This window comes from Alexandromys fortis, unplaced genomic scaffold, assembly GCF_014885135.2.
Source record: "Alexandromys fortis isolate MF-2015 unplaced genomic scaffold, M_Fortis_MF-2015_v1.1 scaffold_14, whole genome shotgun sequence".
Lineage (NCBI taxonomy): Eukaryota > Metazoa > Chordata > Mammalia > Rodentia > Cricetidae > Alexandromys > Alexandromys fortis.
This window is the reverse complement of record NW_026067910.1, coordinates 6,234,552-6,256,254: the sequence shown is the minus strand read 5'-3', so window position 1 is coordinate 6,256,254 and position 21,703 is coordinate 6,234,552. Positions and strand designations below refer to the sequence as shown.

General features: G+C 41.9%; 1 protein-coding gene across 1 annotated transcript in view; it reads left to right on the top strand.

Moving 5' to 3' along the window:
* The window catches only part of Ros1 (ROS proto-oncogene 1, receptor tyrosine kinase), a 124,628-nt gene that overhangs the window by 34,545 nt on the left and 68,380 nt on the right, over positions 1-21,703 (top strand). The window contains exons 10-19 of the mRNA XM_050138197.1: positions 760-882; positions 2,193-2,377; positions 3,433-3,530; positions 7,573-8,069; positions 9,635-9,847; positions 10,952-11,062; positions 12,209-12,387; positions 13,208-13,399; positions 18,192-18,292; positions 20,658-20,872. Of these exons, the coding sequence (XP_049994154.1) occupies positions 760-882; positions 2,193-2,377; positions 3,433-3,530; positions 7,573-8,069; positions 9,635-9,847; positions 10,952-11,062; positions 12,209-12,387; positions 13,208-13,399; positions 18,192-18,292; positions 20,658-20,872 (1,914 nt within the window). The remainder of the gene's footprint in view (positions 1-759; positions 883-2,192; positions 2,378-3,432; positions 3,531-7,572; positions 8,070-9,634; positions 9,848-10,951; positions 11,063-12,208; positions 12,388-13,207; positions 13,400-18,191; positions 18,293-20,657; positions 20,873-21,703) is intronic.

Below are 21,703 nucleotides of genomic sequence, written 5' to 3'. Positions count from 1 at the left end.
GAAATGAATTAGAGTCTTGCCTAAGTCAAGGGTTCCAAATTCCTTTGGCCTGTTTTCCGCTTCCAGCAGAACCCCATCTCATGGCTTGACCACTGCTTGCTCCCATCTCCACACAACTATGCCTGTAGTATTGATGCCATCTATCATCAGCCTATATTTTTGGCTCTTCCTAGACTCTAGGAAAACAGAGGTATTATTATCAGGCACGAAACACGCCCGAAGGGAAAGTTAAATATAGAGCGGGGTTAAGGTTGCTATGTGGTTATTGCATACCACTCATTAATGGTCCTGAAAATGTCCATCACTCGTGCACCTTGCATCAGTTTTCAGCAGAACAGGGTAGCAATCTGAGGTCTGTAGCCTTCAAATTTAAGAACTGTTTTCCTGCTTGAAAGGGAAGAGGTTGAAGGCAATACCTTCAACATAACCTGTGTTATGTAACAACCCACTTTGGTTGAGGCTGGATTGCAATAGTTAGGGAAATTGTCTTGACTGGGGATAACAGTTTAATGTCTATTGGAACAAGAATGGTATAATACGTCACATGACAAGTTCACATAGACCTACTTGATTGTCACCATATTATCTACTTCCAACCATGGGTTTTGGGAGATTATTCCACAGATGCAATACTGCTAAGTAACTTCAGAAAATTCAGTTGAGTCTTTAAAAGAGCTGTCTCCCTTAGGTTGAAGCACTGAAACTTACTCTGTTGCTATGTGTATGTTGCTCAGTCTGCCTATAAATTATGTCTTTCAGTTCAAGAAGAACAACAATGGCTCTTTTTATCCAGAAAAACTTCTCTAAGAAAGAGGTCCTTAAAGTACTTGGTAGATGAAGCACATTGCCTTTGGTCAGATACCATACGCCATAATATTACAGGTCAGTCTAACAGAAGCATGCTTCATTACCGTAAAAGGAAATATTTGGAATTGTGGATGGAATTTTCTAGAAGAGAGGAATATTAAAATTTGTTCTCAGAAGCCGATGCTAGCTATGGGGATCCCACAGATCCCCCAAACATTACATGATATTGCCAATGCTCTTGGTTACCCTCAGGAACTTGAAGGAAGATGCTGTTTCTGAAAACACCCATTCTTTAGTCGTAGAACACGGAGAGATCGAGCTGGGTAAAGACCTGGAAGCTTTATCCTTTCTGGATAGCTTTCCTAGTACTGAAATGTGCTACGCACATTACAGGGCGACTATAGAGAAACTATTTTCTTGTTAGGACTAAGCAGTTGTACATCTGAACTCACAGTGGCTGTGATCAAACACACAAGTTCTCTGCGAGATCAATCCAGACCAACCCAGCATGGAGAGGGGAAGGTACATGAACTCAGTCAGCTATTGACAACTGATGGCCGTTGGGAGATGGAGAATCTGCTTTCTTCAGTGACCCCTGAGAGGCTGCCCATATTCCCAAATGACTCCATTCCCAAGCATATACTGGGACCACTATGTGGACCCAGAGGGCTTGAAAAAAGAGAATACAGGAAGCTAGGAGGGACTAGTGGTTGGGGTGGAGGATGGTGGGGAGAGAATGGGGGATGGAGTTGATCAAAAAACATTTATGAAACTTTCAAACAATAAAAAATTATTCAAAAAAGCTTTCATGTTTGGGTATGTAGTCCACCGATAGGGGGCATGCTTAAACATGTCTGAGGCTCTGGAGTCTTTCAGCAATAAACAAATAACCCCACACCAAATCTACTTTACCCCAGTTTTCCCAATATTTCTAGAATTGACTATCTTGAATATTTTCAGACTATACTATTCTAAACTTTTTCAAGTATTTTATGTACATTATGAATATACCCAACATATTTGCACAGATACGTTATATATACTAGAAGAATTCAGAAGAATATATATTTTTTAAGATTTATTTATTTATTATGTATACAGTATTCTGCCTACTTATGTCCTATAGGCCAGTAGAGGGCACCAGATCTCATTACAAATGGTTGTGAGCCACCATGTGGTTGCTGGGAATTGAACTCAGGACCTCTGGAAGAGCAGTCAGTGCTCTTAACCTCTGAGCCACTGCTCCAGCCCCCAGAAGAATATTTTTAAATTATAAGAGCTTCTATTTGACTTTAACAAACATTAAAGACAAATCCACTTCATTCTAAGTCTTTCTGTTCCTGTGGACATTTAACCACATGTATGTTCTTGCTTGACTCTTCTAGGGATAGCAGTCAATGTCCAACAGCAGGTGGTTTATTTCTCAGAAGGAACTTCAATATGGATGAAGGAGGCAGCCAACATGTCTGATATGTCTGATCTGAGAAGTTTTTACAGAGGCTCAGGCCAAATCTCTTCCATCTCCTTAGATTGGCTTTACCAGAGGATGTATTTCATCATGGATAAACTGGTTAGTCTGCATGAATATAGTTAGTTATCAATATTAACATTCATATTTGGTGGTAAATATGACATTGTTTCACTGACTACTTATTTCAGATACTAGATCAACAATGAATCATGGACCTAGTATACAAGAACATCTAGCCCATCTCCATTAATCTGTGTATCACCATGTGGCTGTGGCTTACCCGGTAAAGTTCTGGTGTCTGTCTCCAGAGGGGCTACATGGCATCTCCCTGACTCTGCCTCCTTTCTCCCACCATTCAGTTTTATTTTCCCTGCCTAGCTAAGTTCTGCCCTGCTATAGGTCCAAGGCCGTCCTTTATTAACCAGTGATATTCACAGCATACAGTGGGGAATCCCACATTACCCAGCAAGTTTTTATTAATGATAATTTATCTACTTTAAGAAAGTTCTTGTATTTGTGACATGACTGTGTAAGACTATCTACCATAAAAAAAGTCTGCTGCCTCTTTAACTGTGTGGAAACCTGGTGTATTTTAATAGGCCTCTGAAAATATGTTAGTACTTGAATCTTTAAGAAGATACAGTCTTCTTAACTTAAACTTGTGCTTCAAGTTTTCATCTTATAAGTGCATGTTTATTGAAATGAACAAAGGCTGCTGTCCCACTGAAGTTCAGAAGCTTGTATATAGCACAAATTTTAAAAATAATTGGGTACTTCCGTAAACCAACCAACCAATCAACAAATCAACAAGCAAGAACAAAACAAAAAAAAACACCATATTTGCATATTAATGGTACTAATAGAAATAAAATCTTATTAGGACATAAAATAGAAAATTCCTTTTTCTCCCCCGTACTGACTATTTTGTATAGCCAAGGCTAGCCTGCTATTCAACATCTTCCTGCCTCAGACTCCCCAGCTCTGGGATTATAGCTGTGCACCTATTACATTACCCATTAAGCGCTTTTCTTGTGTGTTTCGTAGAGTCCACAGTGATCGTCACAACTCCAAGTACCGAACTGCTCAGGAAACGCTTGGTGCCGAGACGAATGCAGACAGACGTTAATCTTGTTGCTGTACTTTTGATTTTCTAGGTATATGCTTGCGACTTAGAAAATTGCTCTAATTTTGAGGAAATTACTCCATTATCTATTATTGCACCGAGAAAAGTTGTGGTTGATTCTTATAACGGGTAAGTGTTAGCCTTGTAAATATGGGTTCTCTTCCCTTGGCAAAAGTTTCTGTGAAGTTTGCTTTCCAGTGTAGCCCTATAACACCCGACGAGTTCAACTGAGCAACTCGCTTCAGGTCAATGTAATTAAATTTGCTTTCAAATTTGGCTGTTTCCCCTTCCACAGCAAACTATAGTTACATGGAAATGACCTTTTGTCAGAGACCTTGGGACCACGATTCTAGCCCAGGGCTCGACACTGCTTTATGACAGGAACCAATGTCTCGTTGCTCCCTTCAGTGGCCATGGCGAGAAGCTGCTTCATCACGTGACTTTGTGGCCGAGCCTTTCAGCTCCCTTTCATACTCTGGCCTGGCTCTTGTGCCTATTAAGAGGCTGTTTTACAAGTAGGCTACTACCATCCTCCCTTATGGAACAGGATTTGGTGATTAAGAACAGGTACACATCTCAACTGTAAGGTTCCCTTTCCCTGATGAGAAAAACAAAACAGAAAGAACCACATTTGGTCTCAGCTGGGCTTTGCAGTTGCACTGAGTTCCCTAGCAAGAAGCCAGTCTGTGTCATTGCTTTTGACAATGAGATGTAGAATGAAATGAATTCTGAAATGAGACGAAGATATTTATGTCAGATGTTTATAAATGTGTTCCAGCAAAAAAAAAAAAAGCATAGTTAGTTTGGGGATTATTTGGTCTTAAATATGACCAAATAACAACATTTTTTTTTTTACTAATGAACATGCCCAATATGGGTAAGATTAAACATTTTGCTTTGTTGTAGGGACATCATGTAGTCTCAGCTGCTGATACTTGGGGTCATTCCCTGTTCTGTTTAGAGAATTCTTCTCTATCTGGTGTTTTGTTTGCTTCTAGCAGTTTTGGTTTTTCAAGTTTAAATGAGAAGTTTAGTGATTAGTTTATAACCATACCACCTGAATGCATGCAGTCTCATTTGGTCCAGATCTTATTTCCCTTATTTGTGAGGGTGTAAGATCCTGTGGAATTCTCTGTGGCTGTTGGCAGTTACATAATATGATCATTCTGTGGATAATGAACTTCGCTTACCAAATCAGCCTTTCAAACATACCTTTTCTCCATCAGAATAAAATGGATTTGTGCTTAGATTTTGAAATATGACCAGAAAAGATCATGATAATTAGGATTACACCAATTTTTTATACTATGTATTACCAAAATCTTCCTTTCAATAATCGTTTTATACTGTGGTAGTTACCTTTGTTAGACAGGGAGGCTGAGACTCAAGCAGATCCAACGATTTTCCACACCGCTTTACAGTGAGCCAGGATAGGACCCTCTAGATCTGGCCCTTCTGATCGTCTTCTACTTTGACAGGGAAGTTTCTATAAAAACCAGCAGGCAGCTTCCAGCAGGTCTGTGTCCTCAGGACACTGGATGTGTGCGGCAGTTTACAGCTGTCGTAGTGTTCACAATGGTGTCCTACTTTCCCACCATTGTGTCATGCCCTTACGGAGTTTCTACTCTTCCCTTCTTCCCATCCTTTGTATTCTGCCTCTCACTTCAGTCTGTTTTTTCTCCTCTCTCCCTTTCCTCTTCTTCCTTCTCCTTCTTTCCTTTCGTGTAGTGAGCAGGGTAGGAGTTCCACTTTCTTCCCTGTCTGTTTGAGGACTATGCTTCATTAATCCAGTTTTTCTTTTATATGTTCTGTTTCTCCAAATACTTTTTTTTTTTTAACAGTTTTGAAATTGGTGGAGCAGACAGACAAGAGCCATTCCTTCTGGAGTGGGCAAACAACATAGATTCATATCTCAAAGTGAGCTTGCATCTCAGGGTTTTACCTGAGGCTGGAATGTGGTTGCAGTTATCAAGATTTGGGAAGATCATCAAGAAGAATGATCGTAGACTGATTAATGACAAAGAAGAGGGCCTAGCAGTTGTCATGTACATTAGAATGTAACATTGCACGGGGTTCTGACAAGATATTTCGGATGGTATGAACCCACTAGCATCTATTTTCATGTTCACAAATTCTTGAATCAACAAATTAGCTGTTTTATATATACCAGTTAAAAATTTTAAAATGTTTATTTTCTGTGTATGAGTGTTTTGCTTCTTATATGTCTGTGCACCAATTTATGTCTGGTTTCTGAGGAGGCCAGGAAGAGTGTGGTGGCCCACAAGTGACTCAGTTTCCACCTGGAGCCTATTCTGACTTATAAGTCCTTTGAGTTCAAGCTTGCTTGTTTCAGTCCCCTTGAGGGCTGTGAGGAAAGTTCTGATAAAGCCCACAGGAAAGAAGTCGTTATCTACTAAGACACAGGCTGGTGAATGCCAGCCGAAGGCACATACGGATGGAAAAGGAAACTGCTGGCTGCTAGCAGGATTCACATGATACACAGCGAGCCGGCCTGTGCTTTCTCCCAAGGACAGTGCAGGAAGGGCGTTAACTGACTCCACTGCTTTTGGTCCTGCTGTCTGCTCTGAATCTGTATAAAAGCAAGTTCTGAAAAAAGCTCTGGGTTGTTTGGTGTTGACCAACAGACCTCCCAAATCTTTCCCGTGTCTCCGTCTCGTTTCTTTCATCTGCCATTTCCTCAACCCTCATGCCCCCCACCAGGCACCTGGGTTGATTCATCAGTAGGCTCCGACAGAAGAGGGGAAGAGGGTATCAGGTCCCCTGGACCTGGAGTTACTGATGTTTGTGAGCTACCATGTGGGTGCCGGGACTCGAACTTGGGTCCTCTGGAAGAGCAGCCAGTGCTCTTAACTGCTGCACCTATCTTCTTAGCCCCACTGGTCACAATTTTACTTTGATATTTTATTGTCCATATAATATCTAACTGTGTCTTTTCTTTTTCCATATTAGAAGATCATTAGATTCCACATAGGGCCTACATCTTTAACATATATTTATTTTGTTTCCATGTGTGTATGTGGGTGTATATTTGCACGTAAGTGGCCTCAGATGTCAGAGGCCTGAAATCCTCTGGATTTGTAGGCTTTGTGAGGTATCAGGAATAGAAATCCTGTCCTCCAGAAGGGATAGAAAGTGCAGTTACCAGCTGAGTCACCTCCCAGCCCTTAGCCTTACATCTCTATCTTCAGTTCTATTGAGTTCTTTCTCCTGGTAGTTGGGTTGTTCCGTTCAGTCGCCTTGGTCACTTGTTGTATATTCTCCATTGTTTGCAAAATAAAACATATATTATTATAATTGCCTGACCTACTTGTAGGCAAATTTTGTTAAAAGTTTAGATGACTCCAGATACAAAATAGATCAGTTAATTGTAGCAAAATGCAAAGAGCTTCAGTGTTTTGTTTCTTCTGTTTATCCTTCTCAGTGCAAGAGAAAATTCATTGACAGAATTCAGCTAAAGAATTTGGATATTCTAGAGAAAACATTTTTAGAAATTCATGTGCGGTGTGTGTGTGTGCACATGTGTGTGTGCAAGCGCCAGCCCTTATCTGTTCCTGCACACGGAGTGACTGGAGGTCAAAGCTGGGTGCATTTCTCTATCACATCTGTGTTTTTGAGACGGGGTCTCTCACTGAACCCACAGCTCCGCATTTTCTGATAGACATACTTGCCAATGATCCTCCAGGAGTTGCATCCCCAGACCCACAGAAGTTGCAGGTGTACACCTCTGTGCTTGATTTCTTCATGGGTTCTGAGATCCACACTCAGGTCTCCATGCTTATCTGGAGGGTACTTTCCTCACTTGGCCATATCCCCAGTCCTAACTATGTGATTTGTATATATTATGCTTCCCCTGAAATCTTTACAGATACTTTTTTAGTCTTAACTCTGATTCTTCAAAAGGCCCCTTGTAGGAATTAAAAGACCATGCATCATCATACAGGATGGAGTGCACAAGCCTTTAACTTCCAGCTGTAATCAGCTGTGCATATTTCCACCTTTGACCTCTATCACTTTGCACTTTGGGAAGTCCTGGGATACGTGATACTGATTTTGTACCACTGATTTTGTAATAGGCTAAAGCAGTTAGCCTAGAACATCACATAGCCACCCTTTCGCTGAATTACACCCATCTTCTTTTGTCCCCTGTCAGGTACGTCTTTTATCTCCTCAGAGATGGCATTTACAGAGTCAATCTCCCTTTGCCATCTGGCAGGCACACGGAAGCTGTGCGCATCGTGGAGAGCGGCACGCTCAAGGACTTTGCCGTAAAGCCCCAGTCCAAGCGAATCATCTACTTCAACGACACCATGCAAGTTTTCATGTCCACATTTCTGGACGGCTCTGCTTTCCATCAGGTGCTGCCTTCGGCCCCCCTTAAGGACGTGAAGAGCTTTGCTTGCGAAAACAACGACTTCCTCATTACAGACGGCAAGGCCATTTTCCAGCAGGACTCCTTGTCTTTCAATGAGTTCATCGTCGGATGTGACCTGAGTCACATAGAAGAATTTGGCTTTGGTAACTTGGTCATCTTTGGCTCATCCATCCAGTCGTTCCCTCTGCCAGGCCATCCACAGGAGCTCTCGGTGCTGTTTGGTTCTCAAGAAGCCCTTGTGCAATGGAGGCCTCCTGCTCTCGCCATAGGAGCCAGTGAGTACGCTGTGTGCAGGGTGACTAGTGACCAGCTGGAAAGTAGAGAGGTCAGCATAGAGATTCAGTTTTGAGAGCCTGCATCGAGTCTTCAGTCAAGGGCAACTACTTAGCTTAAATAGTGTTTTATAGTGTCTTTACATTTTTTTCTTGCATTTATTACTAGCCTTGCAGTAGGATGGTCTTTATATTCCATCAGTAGATCCCAATAGAATAGCCCAGCCATTTTTGACATCTATTATGAGGTATACTGACTTTCTAGTTTTCATGGAGTCGAGGCAGGAGGATGACACACTTGGGCTGAGGGGCTTGCATGAATTTCGGCTATTCCCTGAAGCTCTCTGAGCTTGACTCTCCATCTCTGGGTAGACAGAATACAACACATGTGGTCAGAAGCAAGTTGGCTCTGGAGCTTTTCAGTTAAAAGAAGGGTAAATGATCCCAGTCTGTGGACAGATGTTCTTTAACTCTGGGTTGCTGTGGAAGCAGCTGTAGACCAGATGTATATGAACAGTTGAAGCTGGTTCTTTTCAAACAGAAGCAGAGAACAGTTTTGCCCCATGAACCGTCTTTCCATAGCCTTTAATCATCTTCAGGCAGTAAGATTTAGTAACCTCGGGCAAGTTTTACTGTATGACAAACTGATTATGTTTATTTGCTACATATCTCAAAAATAGCTGAGAATGAGGGCTGGGCTTGTAGCTCAGTTGGTTGAGTGCTTGCCCGGCATGCACCAAGTCCTGAGTTCAATCCCCAGGGATGCATAAACTAGACGTGGTGATAGACACCTGCAGTCTCAGTACTCAAGAGATAGTTGTAGGAGGATTAGAAGTTCAAGGTCACTCTCAGTTAGGTAAGAAGTTGAGGCCAACCTAGGACACATGAGGATACCTTCCCTGCCTCTCTCTCACACTCACATTGAGAATAAATTGGCAGGTTCCCCCCAAGTTGATTTGGCTTCTGGTAATTACATTGGATATTAATTATTTTTATTAAGAGCCTGGTTATGCCTGGTAGTATTATAGAGAACCTCTCTTACATGACACAGAGTCTACCATGTAGAAGGAGCGACAGTCTTAGCTGGGCATGGTAGCACGTGCTTATAATCTCAGTGCTTGAGAGATTAAGGCAGGGAGATTTTAATATTTAAGGCAAGCCTGGGCTACATGGTGAAATTTCAACTTTTTTTTTTTTTTTAAAGTTTTTCAAGACAGGGTTTCTCTGTGTAACTTTGGAGCCTGTCCTGGAACTCACTCTGTAGACTAGGTTGGCCTCAAACTCATGGAGATCCACCTGCCTCTGTCTCCCAAGTGCTAGGATTAAAGGCGTGCGCCACCACTGCCTGGCCAAGTAAAAATGTCTTTAACAGTACACTGTCATGGCTTTACTTGCTGGAAATAGTTCAGGGCAAGTGGCATGGGGAGGAATGGGCACTGCTGTCACTTGACTCTGTTAGTCAAGTAAGCATGGCCGCTAATTACTCAGTATCTGAGATCAATTTTTCAGAATTCCTTGGTCTGCCCTTGTGGTATCATCCAGGTCAGTGACATTATCTAACCCCTTAGGCCCTTCTGCCTGGCAGAACTGGACGTATGAGGTGCAAGTTTCCACGCAAGACCTTCCTAAAGCCACTCGAGTTTTCTCTAACATAAGTGGGACCACGCTGAACGTACCTGAGCTGCAGAGTGCGACCCAATATGCAGTTTCTGTGAGAGCAAGCTCTCCCAAAGGCCCAGGGCCCTGGTCAGAGCCCTCAGTGGGTACCACCCTGGTTCCAGGTAAGAATGCAGTCTGGGTCTGGGAGGGAGGAGAGCTGTAGCCCGAGTGTCCTGTGAGTGCTTACTTCAAACGTTAGAAAGGGACAAGAACGATCTGTCCTGACCCCTTGAGGGTGAATTTTTAATCTGAGATTAGGAAATCAAATTAATCACCATGGATATTTGTATTTCTTACCTGATACCTTGTATACTTCAATACATATTTGAAGAAATGTAATTTTCTTCTTCACTGATTTCTTCTTAGTTTATTAAGACATAATATTCCTCGCCTCTGATGGTCTTAGATAGAGACATTGAGGGGTCTATGAGTTACTCTGAATTTCATCGTCTTGGCTCAAAGAAATGGAAGGACAATAGTACCCATTATATAGTCATTACCACAACTCCTGCTGGGTCCTCAGAATGGGATCATAGCAAACAGTAGCTGTGGGTGGTGAGGGCGGCTGTGGTGACAGACCAGTAGCTCTCAACCTGTGGGTTGCGACCCCGTCAAGGTCAAACAACCCTATCACAGGGGTCGCATATCAGACATCCTGCATATCATATTTACATTACGATTCATCAAAGTAGCAACATTACAGCTATGAAGAAGCAACAAGAACAATTTTATGCCTGAGGCTCACCACAATATGAGGAACACATAAAAGGTCACAGTGTTAGGAAGGTTAAGAGCCACTGTGACAGACTATGACATGACCCTGAGTGTCTGGCCTGGCACTGTTAGACACTGTTTCAGTGGCAGCATGGCTATCCATCCCTCTTCACATTTGATTTCAAATATTTATATAAAGCTCAGAAGAGCATTTAACAGGATAGATAAGTTTATTAAACAGATGCAATTGCTTATGTTAGTCTATAATATTTTTCAAAGTGTTGATAGTTTACTTTTTAAAAAAAGTATGCATTCATTAGTTGGGCATGTTGGCACATGGACTTTAATCCCAGCACTTGGGAAGCAGAGGCAAGCAGATCTCTATAAATTTGATGCCATCCTGGTCTACATAGAGAGTTCTAGGTCATCGAGTACTAGATAGTGAGATACTGCCTAGTGAGGTAGGCTTTGTGTGAAATTTCTTACTAATTTCTTTTTATTTTACCATGTAGCTACTGAGCCACCATTCATCATGGCTGTGAAGGAAGATGGACTTTGGAGCAAACCACTCAGTAGTTTTGGCCCAGGAGAGTTCCTGTCCTCTGACGTAGGAAACGTGTCAGGTAGAACATGTTCCCTCCCCCAGGTGTAGGTTCTTACTTGGTGCCTTTCCAGGTGACTTAGCAAAAGGAAAGCACCGAGTTCTTGCTACCAGGGCTACCAAGAAGGGAAAATCCTGTCGGTGCTGTTGTTAAGAAAGTGTCTACTCTAGGCAGGGATGTTATTTATTACATAAAACGTGAGGTTATGTCCCGTGTCCACTTCAGAAGGGCTTTGATTGAGGCTCACGAGTTTTAATTTATCAGCATTGTGTTTCAATAGCGACCTGTCTTGTTCTGCTGAGACAGCTCTTAAGTGATTTTCCATGACTTTGAAGTGAGAATAAAGCAAGAAGTTTGCTGCTTATCATTTTAAACAGGGTACCGGGAAGCCCTGTTGGTGAGGAGACCTGTGAGGCTGCGCCAGGGCACTATTGCTAGAAGTGTTCTTTCTAAAGGGCTGTGACAGAGATCTTGCCCGAAGGTGATCTCTTCTGTATTATCTACTTATTTGATATTTCAACTTTGTTCTTAAGCTACTATGGCATTTCCATCCAGCAAGGGAGCTGGACTGAGAAGGCCAGTGTGGCTCCAGTGGAAAGAGCATGACCTGGAATTGGTGGGAAACTTGGCTCCCTCTCTTTGATCTTTGATGTCTCAGACAGAATAGACAATCTCATGGAATCTAAGTTCAATCTGTCTTCACTGTTTTAGGAGTCCAGTTAGGTAGCAAAGCCCTTGGGACAATGTCAGACAGATGCTCTGTGTGAATCTGTTCCTCTTCCTGGTTCCAGGAATTGAGATTTGGGAGTTACTTTACTGAAATATTCTTTGTGTGTGTGTGTGTGTGTGTGTGTGTGTGTGTGTGAGAGAGAGAGAGAGAGAGAGAGAGAGAGAGAGAGAGAGAGAGAGCATCTCACTATGAAGCCTTGGTTGGTCTGGATCTTACTGTATAGGCGGGGCTGGCCTCAAATGGGCAGGCAGCCTCTGCCTCCCAAGTACTGGGATTTAAGGCATCACAACCAGCCTTTGCTGAAATCTTTGACAGACCCTAGGTTCTCACAAACAGCCATGTCAACGCTGTACTTTACAGGCTTCAGTGTGATTGACTCACCCTGCTTCTCTTAGCACACATGAATATAAGTGCCACTTGTTTGTCTTTGTTTTGAGATATGGATTGGTATAACAACAGCCTCTACTACAGTGACACCAAAGGCAATGTCTATGTGCGGCCCCTGAATGGGATGGATGTCTCAGAGAATTATCACATACCCAGCATCGCAGGAGCTGGCGCTTTGGCCTTTGAATGGCTGGGCCATTTTCTCTACTGGGCTGGGAAGACATATGTGGTAAGTTAGAGCCTGGTGTCTTGGGTCCTCTAAAGCAATGCCTGCTCACTTCGGTCACTTGCATGGCATGGAGCCAGTTCTCCAACCATGGTAACTAATATCTTAAGAATAAAAAGTACAGTGCCTAGCATGCAACAGGTACTAAATAATTGTAAAGAATTAAAATTAGGAAAATAGGTAGTAAAGAGGAGCAAGGAGAAGGCTCGTCCTCTGTGAAGACATGCATATTCCTGTTAGTCTAAGGAAAATCTTCTTTTTGGGGGAGTCAAGGAGACGAAGGGAGTCTTGTACATGCTGGGCAATGTTCTTTCATTGAGCTACATTCCCAGCTCCCAGTCAAATACCAAGAATGTCACCGAGCATGTACATGCTTTTAATCACAGCCCAGACACCATTCTAGGGCTATATGGAGCTCTGAGTTAAGGGCTGTCTGGATTGAGGTCTAGGCCAGACATAGCTATCTAGAGAGACCCTGAAAAAAAATTAAGGCATTCATGGGTACTTTGATTGAATTTATAATTAGGAATACTGAATGCTTTAACTTTGTTTACTTCTCACAGACATGAAAGTTCTACTGAGGCAGTGTTGTATCTGCTATTTTTCAAGGCTTAGGCCTCTACCCAGCAACCCAGCTGTATCTGTTATTTTCCAAGGCTGAGCCCTCTACCCAGCAACCATAAAGCGCTGATATATATTTGTGGTTGAATGAGTAAATTAACATATAAATGAGTTAAAGAACTTAATAACGATTGCAATACACACCCAGAAATAATTATGCCATTTGAAAGTAATTACCTGGCAATACTGTCATGTTTCCTAGATCCAAAGGCAGTCTGTGTTGACAGGCCACACAGACATTGTTGCTCACGTGAAGTTGCTGGTGAACGACATGGCTGTGGATTCTGTCGGTGGCTATCTGTACTGGACGACCCTCTACTCGGTTGAGAGCACCAGACTAAATGGAGAAAGTCCTCTTGTACTACAGGCTCAGCCCTGGCTATCTGGGAAAAAGGTGACAAAATAAGAATTAGGATGTAATTATTTGATGATGCTAAATAGCGCCATTCTATAGCAATGATAATACTGCCGCTACTTACTGTAGCTGAGGGAGAATTCTAATAACAATGCTGTTAGAGTTAGATCACTGTGTGACCAGCATTTCTCTAAGCCTTATTTATTGGTCAGACTGATTAATTTCTAAGTTTGAATATAATATGAAGATTTCTGTAGTTTGCCTTGGTAGCTTTTTAATGTTAATTCATGTATATAATGCATTCGGATCACTATTCTGATCACTGCCTCACGCCCGTACTTCCCTCCCTTCCCTTTCAATCCCCACTCTTCCTTAGATTTATGACTTTTGGTTTAATGGACGTCTGTGTGATCCCTGGATTCAAACTATGCACTGGAGCCAAGTGGGGTTGCCAGTGGATACACAACCACAGGCAGTGTTCCTTCGCTTTCTGACTCTCGAGTAGCAAATAGCCCAGCAATGAGGGGTAGGGCCCTTGATCTTCTGCTCCTTCCACGCCTGACTATTGATGGGACCGTTCTTGTGTGGGCTGAGTGTAGGCATCATTAAGTGCAGTGAGTTCATGAATAGCACCCAGAAGATGTCATCTTGTCCCTTCACTCCGTCTTCTGGCCCTTAGACTCTTTCCACCTGTATTCTGCAGTGTTACCTGAGCCTTAGAGGAGACTGCATACATGTCTTGTAGAGAGCCGAGCACTCATTAATAATTTATTCTTATCCCATTGGGCATCCACGAGTCTCTACACTGCCATCGCTAAGCAGGAAGAGGCTTCTGTGGTGAAGGCTGAAAGCTGTCTTTGTTTATAGACATGAACAAAAATATTTAGAAGGAAATTTGATGCTCTCTCAATTAAGCTAAACAACTGTATTCATTTCCTCCTCTAGAGCGTATTCACTCCCCTGATGTGGGTTTGAACTAGGTTTTCAATACTGGGCATGGATACTCTCCTGTGCAGTAGCCCTCAAATGCGGCCATAGAGTTGGTTACCCCCTGCGCTCTAGCAGTAGTGCCACTAATGCGTGAGCAGTCACACCTTGCTTGGCAGGTTTGTCTTGGAGTTACTAGACTTCAAATGGGGTAAGACTGTTAATACCCTTTTCCCTAAGCAGCAAGCAGAAAGCCTTCATGGACTATGAAAGCTAGCTCTCAAGGAGAAAGCTTCCAACTTAGTTCCAGCTTGATTTTCCTGCTCACGCTGCCAAGATGTGTGTTATCTTCAGCAACAGGGTCCTGTCCTCTAGGTGTCTGTACCCTAGCTTTTGAGACTCAGTTTCCTCACTGAACCTAGAGTTCATCAATTTGGCTAGGCTGTCTGATCAGCAAACTCCAGGGATTTGCGTGTTTTGTTCCCCTAGCACCGATGTTACAGATGCACACCGGCACACCCTGGCATTTACATAGAGGCTGGGGATCCAGACTCAGGTCATTATGTTTGTACATCCGGTACATCACCAACTGAATCATCTTTTGCGCTGGCTGGGCAAACCTGTAGACCATCCCACCTTTCATTTATGTCTCTTCTGGATTTATCACAGCCACAAGCTGCTTCCAATCAGTAGACATAAGAAAACATAGTCACCTAATTGTCTGTAGAAAGACACAATTATTTTTTTTTTCTCATAGAAGGAAAGGTTTATTTTGAGCATACATCTAAGAAAAGAGTACCATCACCATCATGGCAGGGAAGCTGGCAGCAAGCACCAGGCTTGTTTGCATGAACAAAACTGAGAGTTTACACCTTAGACAGCAATCAGGAAACAAAGAGCAAACAGAATGATAAAGCCGGGAAAGACGCAATCATTATATAATGAAGAAAAGAGATACATCTAACGTGAATTTATTTATTATTTTGTATTTGACAAATTCAATTTAGAGCATTAAACTTCAGTTTAGGTCAGACTACACTAGATGTGATGACTGTTACAGACATCTATGGGACACTGTCTAGTTAATTTAGACACAGGACTATGGACAGACACAGAGGATGAGAATGACCACACATAGGAGTTACTCATGACTGGACAATGTTATATTTGAGCAAAAGACCTGTCAAATCTCTTGTTAAAACAGAGATAGTTAATTTGTGGTTTACAAAGCACTAGTATATTTTACTACTAATAACCAGACAAAGAGCTGAAACAACTTCATTCCAGCATAGGAGGAAAAGCCAGGCACAGAGGTGTGTAGCTGTAGCCCAGTACTGGTGGAGGGCATAGACAGGAGAACCCTGGGGCTTGTTGGTCAGCCAGTGTAGCCAGAGGGTGAGCTCTATGTGCAGTGAGAGACCCTGTTTCAAAAAATAAGGTGAGGTGGAGGAAGCTGGGTGGTAGTGGCGCACACTTTTAATCCTAGTACTCAGAATGTAGAGGCAGGCAGATCTCTGTGAGTTAAAGGTTAGCTTGGGGGGCTGGAGAGATAGCTCAGAGGTTAAGAGCAGTGATTGCTCTTCCAGAGGTCCTGAGTTCAAGTCCCAGCAACCACATGGTGACTCAAAACCATCTATGAGATCTGGTGCCCTCTTCTGACCTGCAGGTGTACATGAAGACAGAACACTGTATACGTAATAAATAAAATCTTAAAAAAAAAAAAAAAGGTTAGCTTGGTCTATAGAACGAGTTCCAGGACAGCCAGGGATACACAGCCCTTTCTCAAAAACAAAACAAACCAAAAAAGAAGAAACTAAAAGGGGGCACCCAGCATTGACATCTGACCAATATCCACACACATCCACACATACATGTGCTACACACACACACACACACACACACACACACACACACACGATAAAATAGATTACCAAATAAAACTGACCCGATTTTGTGTCAACTGGAAAAAAAATCAGTACAACTTGAAGCATTAGGAAATAAAAGCAGGATTTAATTTTTAAAGCCCGGGACGTATTTTTCACCTAGAGAAGGAATCAGTAGAATTCTCTGGAGGACAGACGCTATATGTGATGACATGACACTAGCAAGGTCCTATAGGAAAGTCCTTTAAGATGGTTCCTTTGTAGTAGGGCAAACTGTCAGGAAGGGCTTTTTAGTTCTTGGACTTCTTACTGCATCCTTTTAAATTTTGGATGACTCATGATTTCTCGTTTTTCTTTTCCAATTCCTTCAGCCCTCTTGTCCCCTCCCTCCTGCCCTGGCTACTTTGTATTCTCCTTCCCTCCTCCTTTCTGAGAAGGAAGGCCTTCTCTCCTGGTCTGCCTGCCTCCACTTTCCGAGTATGGGATCACGAATGTGCTCCATCATCCTGCCTCTCCTTGTTCTCTAGTTCTGCTGTAGCTCGTTAAGGGTGCTGTCACCACTTTAATCCTCTACAATGGCTCTGAGCATCTAGGTGTGCTGTAGGCAACTCCAGTATTCTCAGCTGTTTGAGAATAGTTAATATCTATAAAGCCAAAGAAGGCAACTAGCAACAGAAAGGACCCATCAATGGTTCCTCATGTCTCATGCATGCTAGTTCCTAGAACAATCTTTCCTCAGGATCCACCTAGACAAACAGATATGAAACTAAGATATAGGTTTCAGTAGAAGACAAAGAAAGAGTAATAATGGGTGGTTTTTACATTTTACCTGAAAGTGAGGCCTTATATACTTGATTATCCAATTATAACATATGAACATTCTGTGTGTATCTTTTCTTTCTTTTTTCTTCTTTCTTTCTTTCTTTCTTTCTTTCTTTCTTTCTTTCTTTCTTTCTTTCTTTCGCTTTTTTTGAGAGAGGATTTTTTTTTTTTGTGTAACAGTCCTAACTGTCCTGGAACTAGCTTGGTAGACCAGACTGGCCATGAACTCAAAGATTCTCCTGCCTCTGCCTCTTGAGTGCTGGAATTAAAGGCGTGTGCCACCACCGCCCAGCTCTGTTTGTGTGTGTATGTATGTATGTATGTATGTATGTATGTATGTATCTATCTATCTATCTATCTATCTATCTATCTATCTATCATCTATCTATCTACTGCATCAGAATGCTTTTGGATTCAGTCAACAGAAAACACATTATTCTTTTTGGGGTGGGTAGAATCTCATGGGAGCCTAGGCTAGTCTTTAATTCTCTGCGCAACTGAGGCTGGCTTTGAACTCCTGGTCTCCTGGTGAAGACCTCCACCTCCTAAATGCTGGGATTATAGCTGTGTGTGAGCAGGTGGCAGACTGGAATTATATGGGTTTTTTTTAAAGCATCTTAGAGATTCATTTTTACACCTAGAGATCATAATATGACAGGATGCAGCCTAATAATTAAGACAAAAACTCTATTGTGCAGTCTTCTTGGAGAACAACTGGTCTAATCACCAACAGAAGCCATTCCCCTGTGGGGCTAATGAGTGTAACATTACAGCTAGTTTTAGGCTAGGCTTTATAGAAATTCTATGTCAAACTGAGCAGCTCTGCAGTGGGTTGGGAATTGTATTCTTTGGCAGTTTTGGGGTGCTGCTCAGCAGAGAGCCCCACTTTGATAATCCTCAGAAGTAAGCATATAAAACCAAACAATTCCTGCCTTTTGAAGAGTTGCAGGAAATCTGTGCCCTTTTCTATAAATAATATGATTTTGGTATTTCATGAAGGTAAAAGTCCTTGAAAATAAGCCTATAGTTGAAGTCTGCCCTACTCACAAAGGTATGCTTTAGATCTGTGTTTGACGCGCTTTCCTTTGTTTTTGCAGCATGGGGGATTGAGCCAGTGTTTGTAAGCATGCTAGCCAAGGACTCGACTCTGAGCTGTTTCCTCAGGCCGGGTACATTTTCTTCCCTTATTTTCTATTTAGGTTATTGCCCTAACTTTAGACCTCAGTGATGGCTTCCTGTACTGGCTGGTGCAGGGCAATCAGTGTATTCATCTGTACACAGCTGTTCTTCGAGGACGGAGGTAAGACGGTCCCTGGAAAGCTTGAAGAGAATGCCTTTCTTTTCCTAATATGTCTCTTTATTTTCTGAGACTGCCCCGAGGAAAGGAGATAGGCTTCACCTAGACACAGAATTTTTGGTATTGTTATGCTCATATTTCATAGAAGGTTAAATGAGAAGTTAAATTATTTGCATGCAGACCTACCTACTGTTGAAGTATCAACCTGTACCGCTGGCCAATTCATTCATTCATCTGCAGAGGGGTATCATAATCAAGTGGGCATGTAGGCTCCTCTTGTTGGTTTCACGTGAACTGATTTCGGGGGAGAAGGTGAGTGGTGTTATTAAGTAGACCAGAAAGATGCCCTTCCTGGCCAGGGACAGAGTTTATGGCACCTATGTTAATAACAAAATTGCTTTGCATCTCTGTGGATTGGGCTTCTTGTGGCTACTACACTCCAGGTAAGCGGAGCCTTCCATCCTGGGTAAATGCCCATAAATTCTTTGGATTTTGGCTACCTTTTTTTCTAATCCTTTCAAATAGGTTTTCTTTTTTTTTTTTCTAATGTTACAATTGTGCTAAAACCCAAACTCATGTCTCTATTGTTGTGTTACTGATGTCCTTGTTGGCCCCAAGTCCTTCTGACTCCATCTATGCATCCTTTGAGCATTTTTGCACAGGTGGCAAATTTATACCTTTTTTGTGACTTTTTTTTTCTGGATGGCAACGTTTTTTCTTTTTTGGTCCCATATATATATTGTTGAGCTATCTATTTTTCTCTGTTCCTCTCCCTCTCTCCCTTCCTCCTCCTCTTCTTCTACCCTCTCTCATGATTCCCACGCTCCCAATTTACTCAGGAAATCTTGTCCTTTTCTACTTCCCATGTAGATTAGATTCATGTGTGTCTCTCTTAGGGTCCTCCTTGTTTTCTAGGTTCTCTGGGGTTGTGAATTATAGTCTGTTTTTTTCTTTATATCTAAAAGCCATTTATGAGTGAGTACATATTATATTTGTTTGTCTGGATCTGGGTTACCTCACTAAATATGATGTTTTCTTGATCCATCTGTTTGCCTGAAAATTTCAAGATGACATTTTTTTTTCTGCTGTGTAGTACTTCATTGTATAAATGTACCACATTTCCCTTATCCATTCTTTGGTCAAGGGACATTTAGGTTGTTTCTAGGTTCTGGCTATGACAAACAGTGCTGATATAAACATAGTTGAACACATGTCCTTGTGGTATGATTGAGCATCCTTTGAGTATATACCCAAAAGTGGTATTACTGAGTCTTGAGGTAGGCTGCTTCCTAATTTTCTAAGAAATCACCATACTGATATCCAGAGGGCTCTACCAGTTTGCACTCCCACAAGCAGTACAAAAATGTTCCCTTTACCTCACATTCTCTCAAGCATAAGTTGTCATCAGTGTTTTTGATCTTGGCCATTCTTACAGGTGTAAGATGGAATTTCAGAGTTGTTTTGATTTGCATTTCTCTGATGACTAAGGATGTTGAACATTTCCGTAAGTGTCTTTCAGCCATATTAGATTCCTCTGTTGAGATGTCTCTGTTTAGGTCTGTACCCGCTTTTTATTTGATTTTTTTTGAAGACCAATTTCTTGAGTTCTTTGAGTATTTTAGAGATCAGTTCTCTGTCTGATGTGGGGTTAGTGAAGATCTTTTCCCATTCTGTAGGCTGTCATTTTGTCGTGTTGACCACGTCCTTTGCTTTACAGAAGGTTTTCAGTTTCAGGAGGTCCCATTTACTTAATTGTTTCTCTGTGCTGCTGGTGTTATATTTAGGAATTGATCTCCTGTGCCAATGCTTTCAAGTGTACTTCCCACTTTCTCTTTTATGAGGTTCTGTGTGGTTGGTTTTATGTTGAGGTCTTTGATCTATTTGGACTTGAGTTTTGTGCATGGTGATAGATATGGATCTATTTTCATTCTTCTACATGGCAATTCTTTTTCTAAGGCCTGGAAGAATCTGGCACTAAGTTTTTCTTTTGCAACTGCAAGTGTTATGGAAACATAGGGCAAAACCAGATGTGAACGCTCTGCTAGTGAAGTAGTGAGAATTCCGGTTGTGACAATGTGTTACCCAAAGCACAAAGATTTGTTCAAGCCTGAAACTAGTGTGTATTCTTGCAATTGCTGTATTATGTTAATAAGAAAATTTGGTGTAAGTTTGGCAATTAAAGAAAAATAAAAAAATCAATTTAGTGTAACTGTAAAAACATGGAAAATTGTTGCAAATATTTTTTTCTTATTTGCATATTCACAGATACACATGTATTTATTTAGGAGCACATAATTTTGTGAGTGCTTGTACTGACCAGACTTCCCCAAACTCCAAATGCGCACTCTGTGGCTTTCTGTTTTTGCAGTGCTGGGGACTCTACCATCACAGAGTTTGCAGCCTGGAGTCCTTCTGAAATTTCCCAGAATGCACTGGTGTACTACAGTGGTCGACTCTTCTGGATCAATGGCTTTAGGATTATTACGGCACAGGAAATAGGTCAGAGAACCAGCGTGTCTGTTTTGGAGCCAGCGAAATTTAATCAGTTCACGATTATACAGGCATCCCTCAAGCCTCTGCCAGGTACAGAGTTTTATCCGTACCAATTAACTTTTATGCTTCACATATATGCAAAGCACAATATATGTATATGAACACGCATATACATATACGTGCATACACATATAGGTATATGTATATGAAGCACATATACATATAAGCACATATATAGGTGTTATATACATATACACACATGCATATATAGAAACACACACACACATATATATATATACACATACATACACACATGTGTATACACACACACACACATATTGGCTTTTCAAGACAGGGTTTCTTTGTGTAGCCCTGGCCATCCTGGAACTCACTCTGTCCTCGAACTTAGACATTTGCCTTCCTCTGTCTCCTGAGTGGTGGGGTTAAAGGCATGTGCCACCACCACCCATCTTCAACAGCTAGTTTGATAGATCCTCTTCCTGTTTTAACATACTTCTTAAGAAAAAAAAATTAGTGGTTTTTTAAAAATTTGTTTATAGCAAAGTTATTCTTAATTCAAATGTACAGCTTGTAAAATTTAAAGATAATTTTGTAAGATGCTTTCAAAAGAAAGGAAAAAACTTGACATGTGTTTGGAGACAAGGTCTCATGTAGCCAAGATTGATCTAGGGAGCCTTTGTCGTCCAGACTGCCCTTAAACTTCAGTGCCTCTGCCTCCACCTTGTGGTGGGACTGCGAGCGTGCACCACTACAGCGGGGTTTATTTATTTATTTATTTATTTATTAAAGATTTCTGTCTCTTCCCCACCGCCGCCTCCCCCTTCCCCCCCCCCCCCCCCCCCCCCACCCCCCACCCCCCTCTCCCCCCCCCCCTCCTCCCTCTCTTCTCCCCCTCCCCCC